The sequence below is a fragment of the Fukomys damarensis genome, unplaced genomic scaffold (genome assembly GCF_012274545.1).
Source record: "Fukomys damarensis isolate Sample0158 unplaced genomic scaffold, DMR_v1.0_HiC HiC_scaffold_36, whole genome shotgun sequence".
NCBI classification, from domain to species: Eukaryota; Metazoa; Chordata; class Mammalia; order Rodentia; family Bathyergidae; genus Fukomys; species Fukomys damarensis.
In genome coordinates, this window is record NW_022900948.1 from 38,141,610 (window position 1) to 38,144,071 (window position 2,462).

A 2,462-nucleotide genomic window follows, 5' to 3' on the forward strand; every position below is an offset into this window, starting at 1 on the left:
AATGAACTTCATCGCACTTCAGCACACAACTACACCAAAAAGTCAGTCCACCAGAAATAAATCATAATACTAAGTTGATGTGCCCTCTATAAAAGAGTTTTAAAAATACATAAATGACACGTGATAGATCTAAAGGCAGAAAAAGACAAATCCACAATTATAATGGTTCAACACGTTACACACAAAATTTTATACATCTTACAATAGATAATAAATAAGGAAAAATTTATTAAGAATACAAAAGATATAATAACCCAAAAAACAAATTTGATCTACCTGACATATTAAGAGCACTGAACATAAAAAACAAACATTGTGTGGAGTAGCCAACTATACAATAATTTTAGGAAATATACTTCACAGAGCTCTTGACTAAAATAAATGGAATTAACGTCATTTATGGAACTTGACCTTGTAGACAAACATTTCAAGGGCCTGTTTTATGTCTCTGTTCCTCAGGCTGTAGATGAAGGGATTGAGCATGGGTGTAACTACTGTATAAATTACAGACGAAATTATATCCTTGTCATTGGAATCCTGTGATGAGGAGAAAAAGTAAACACCTGCAATTGTCCCATAGTATAAAGATACCACAGAGAGATGGGAACCACAAGTAGAAAAGGTTTTGTAGATTCTCTTAGTGGAGGGCGCCCTCAGGACAGTGGTTCCTATACAGATGTAAGAGCCCAGAATACTGCTCAAAGGCAAGATGAACAGCATCCCTCCCTCGGTGAAGATGACCAGCTCATTGAGGGAGATGTCTGAGCAGCTCAGCTTCAGGAGAGCAGTGAGGTCACAGAAGAAGTTGGGGATGATTTTTTCAGCACAGAAGGACAGTTGGACCAAGAGGAGGGTGTGCAACAGGGCATGGACACAACAGAAAAACCAGGACCCAACTACTAGCAAGACACATAGCCCCTCTCTCATGACAGAAACATAGTGCAGTGGATGACAGATAGCCACATACCGGTCATAGGCCATCACTGCCAGAAGGAAATTGTCAAGACAGCCAAAAAGAATGAAAAAATACATCTGAGAAATGCACTCCTCATAGGAGATGGATTGCTGCTGAGCCTGAATATTCATCAGCAGTTTTGGAACTGTGATAGAGGAAAGGGAAATGTCAGAGAAGGCCAGGTGGCTGAGGAAGAAGTACATGGGGGTGTGGAGGCGGGAGTCCAGCCTGATGAGCAGGATGATGAGCAGGTTCCCCAGCACCGTGGTCAGGTACAGGACCAGAAACAGGGCAGAGAACATAGCCTGATGGTCTGGCTGGCTGGGGAGCCCCAGGAGGAGGAACTCGGACACACAGCTGTGGTTCTCCTTTTTCATACTGCTCTGCTCTCTGTCTGGAATGGGAGAAAGTGAAAGATGACAGTGAACACAGCCATAACATTATAGCAATTTCCTTCCTGGTGTGAAAATTCTTAGCTCTACTTCTGTTTATTTCTCACATTTGGTGCACGAATCATAAATCTTCCCATTCTAGCTCCAAAGATTCATCAAACCCTCACATTAAATGGTGTCTTTTAAAAGAAACAAAAGGTCACTAATTCTTTCTTCAACACGTATTTATTTAGCAGAAGCTTTGTCCCAGTCACTACACCCACGTTCTGATTTCCTGAGTGCATAGTACTGCACATAAAATGCAAAGTCTCTACATAGAAGGGGTTTCTGTCTTTGTATCTAGCCAAATTCAAACCTCAGAGATTTACTCTGAAATATGAACTAGGCACAAGGAAATGGGTATCAGTCATTTTGAAATTGCTCAGTATTATTTATTTATTTTGTTTTCTGCAGTATGACTTAGCTTCTCTTCGTGAAATGATGGTTACCAGCTATTTCCTTTAAAAGTAATACAAAGTTCCCTAACTTGAAATAGAACCACTATGACTTAGTCACTAAAGCTTTGTTCAGCTTACAGCGCCATTGGCTAGATCCTGCATGTTCTGAGGCATTTAAAATTATCTGTCACCCAAAGAGTTCAAGCCAGAAAAGACAATGAAGACAACACCACCATGAGGCCCAACAGAGCAAATCAAATAGGCAAGGCAAGAAACTAAAAGGAGAAGGTGAAAAAGTAAAAAGAGTTGACAAAAGGCCAATAACATGTCTATAATAAGTCAGTACATATCAGTTATAACCAACAATGTCAAGGGCCTCAACTCACCAATCAAGAGAAATAGACTGGCAAAATGGAATAAGAAGCAAAATCCAACTATGTGTTGTGCCAGGTTTTGAAACTAAATTAATAACAGTGCCAGCTGTGTACTTTCTGCTGAAATCTTCGCCGTAACCCTAATAAATGGGTATTATATCCATTTAACAATGAAAAAAAATGAGAGTATTGAAATGTTCAATTAATTATTACAGGTGGAATCTTGATGCATATCTGCCTGACAGAATCCATGCTCCTAAGAGGAATCATATTCCTCATTCATCAGAATATCCAGGTTTTATAT

At 39.6% G+C, this 2,462-nt stretch overlaps 1 protein-coding gene across 1 annotated transcript in view; it reads right to left on the reverse strand.

Moving 5' to 3' along the window:
• Positions 1–393: 393 nt before the first annotated feature.
• LOC104858169 (olfactory receptor 1J4) overlaps positions 394–2,462 on the reverse strand; it is a 156,814-nt gene continuing 154,745 nt past the window's right edge. Inside the window, exon 2 of the mRNA XM_033759073.1 lies at positions 394–1,336. Coding sequence (XP_033614964.1) covers positions 394–1,336 — 943 coding nt within the window. The remainder of the gene's footprint in view (positions 1,337–2,462) is intronic.